The following is a 1,948-nucleotide window of genomic DNA, read 5'->3' on the forward strand; positions in this document are numbered from 1 at the left end:
TCTCTCTCTCTCTCTCTCTCTCTCTCTCTCTCTCCATTTCAATTTAAGAGTGCTTTATTGGCATGACAAAAATTATACATTTGTATTGCCAAAGCAATTGCAGCTGGACTGCTTACAAATAGTGCACATATGTATTAACAGAAAGAAAAATAATAATAATAATTGTAATAATAATAATAATATATAAAAAGTATTAAGCATGTAGTGCAAAATGAATTACTAATGTAAGTATATCAACTAGAAATAAAAATAAAATAAGGGATTAGACATATTTACAGAAGCAAAATGTACATCTAAGTAATATAATACAGTAATTTGGCATAATATAATCTACATGTGCTGGAAACATCAGATCAGGGCAGGTTGAGTGTTTTCTCTTCTATGGTGACAGGCAGACACATATTGAGCAGCAAACACACAGCAGTTCTTGTGTTCTCCTAACAGATACGGCAGTTTCTCCTGGTTTGAAAGAGTTTTAAATGTCTGATGGATCTGCTGTATTTTATCATAGAACACTGTCCGTATATCTGTGTATTTGGGGCATTCTGTTAGGAAGTGCAGTTCTGTTTCCATCTGATTCAGATCACAGTGTGAACACAGTCTCTGCTCCGGTGGCAGCCATGTTTTTCTGTGTCTGCCCGTCTCTATCATCAGCTTGTGTCCGCTGAGTCTGTATCTGCTCAACGTGCTTCTCAGTTTCTTGTCTGACACTGTGTACAGATACTCTGCCATACTGTACTCTCTCTTTAGGGCCAAATAGCATTGCACTTTACTCTGTTGTTGTGTTTGGGTTTGCCAGTGAGTGATGTAGTTCTGTTTGATTTGTGCAGTAATCTGACTGATTCTGATGTTGTGATTCAGAGCAGCAGTAGATGTTAGTGAAGCATCAGGACTGAAGCTCTGGATCAGCTGAGGGAAGGGCTTGCTTTCTTTGCTCATCTCTTGGTATTGCAGGGCTTTATAATGATATGATTGGGGGGTCACTGAGCTTCAGATGTTTCCAGAATTTAATTGCCCTTTTTTGTATCTTTATGATTAGAGGATATTTGCCTAATTCTGCCCTGCATGCGTTATTTGTTGTGTGCCGGTGCACGTGTAGTATATTTTTACAGAGTTCTGCATGCAGGGTCTCAATTGGATGTTTTTCCCATTTGGTGAAATCTTGATTTGGATTTGTCAGTGGACCCCACACCTCACTGCCATAGAGGGCAATGTCCATCTGTCCATCTCTCTCTCTCTCTCAGGCGGTGGGCTACAGCTGTGTTCCGGATGTGAAGGATGAGGATGGTTTAGTGGCTCTTGCTCTCAATAAGAAGGAAGCTGACGTTCGCTCTCAGCAGCAGCAGCTGGTCGAATCGATGCACAAGGTTCTGGGAGGAAATCCGACTCTTTCGGTCAACGTGGAGGGAGTGCGAGCGTTACCCGATGACCAGTGAGACTCATCTCTGCCTCCAGCCTTTCTTCAAACTCAGTCATTAAACAAAACACCAATGCCTGACTCGTTCTGCACGAGCGGCTCCTTCACCGAACGCTTTCCAGCTCTATAATAAAACTCAACCACAAGCATGTGATTTAATTCTAACTGTGAGCTTGAAATGTTTCTGTGTGAAAGCGTCTGAGAGCCGCTGCTGTGTTATAACGGCTCCGGTCGTGATCAGACTCTGATATCCTCTTGTGTTTGTGCAGAGCGGAGATGATCATTTATCTGGTGGAGCGCTCTCCTAACGGCACGTCGAAGCGAGTCCCGGCGTCCACGCTCTACAGCTACATGGAGCAGATGAACGTGAAGTCTGCACTGCAGCAGCTGGGTGTGATCATGGCGGTCAGTCGCACCGCACTGACCCCGGCGCAGCTCAAGCAGCTGCTGCAGAGCCCGCCCGCAGGTACGTGTGTTCACTCACTCGCACGATATCGCTGAGGAGCGCTGCTGACGTGTGTTTGTGTGCAG

At 44.4% G+C, this 1,948-nt stretch overlaps 1 protein-coding gene across 1 annotated transcript in view; it reads left to right on the forward strand.

Moving 5' to 3' along the window:
- LOC107731094 (nuclear pore complex protein Nup54-like) overlaps window positions 1-1,883 on the forward strand; it is a gene marked incomplete at both ends in the record, with an annotated part of 5,257 nt that extends 3,374 nt beyond the window's left edge. Inside the window, 2 exons of the mRNA XM_016542112.1 lie at window positions 1,245-1,432; window positions 1,687-1,883. Of these exons, the coding sequence (XP_016397598.1) occupies window positions 1,245-1,432; window positions 1,687-1,883 (385 nt within the window). The remainder of the gene's footprint in view (window positions 1-1,244; window positions 1,433-1,686) is intronic.
- Window positions 1,884-1,948: the final 65 nt, after the last annotated feature.

Source organism: Sinocyclocheilus rhinocerous, unplaced genomic scaffold (assembly GCF_001515625.1).
Source record: "Sinocyclocheilus rhinocerous isolate Xijiao unplaced genomic scaffold, SAMN03320098_v1.1 scaffold5664, whole genome shotgun sequence".
Lineage (NCBI taxonomy): Eukaryota > Metazoa > Chordata > Actinopteri > Cypriniformes > Cyprinidae > Sinocyclocheilus > Sinocyclocheilus rhinocerous.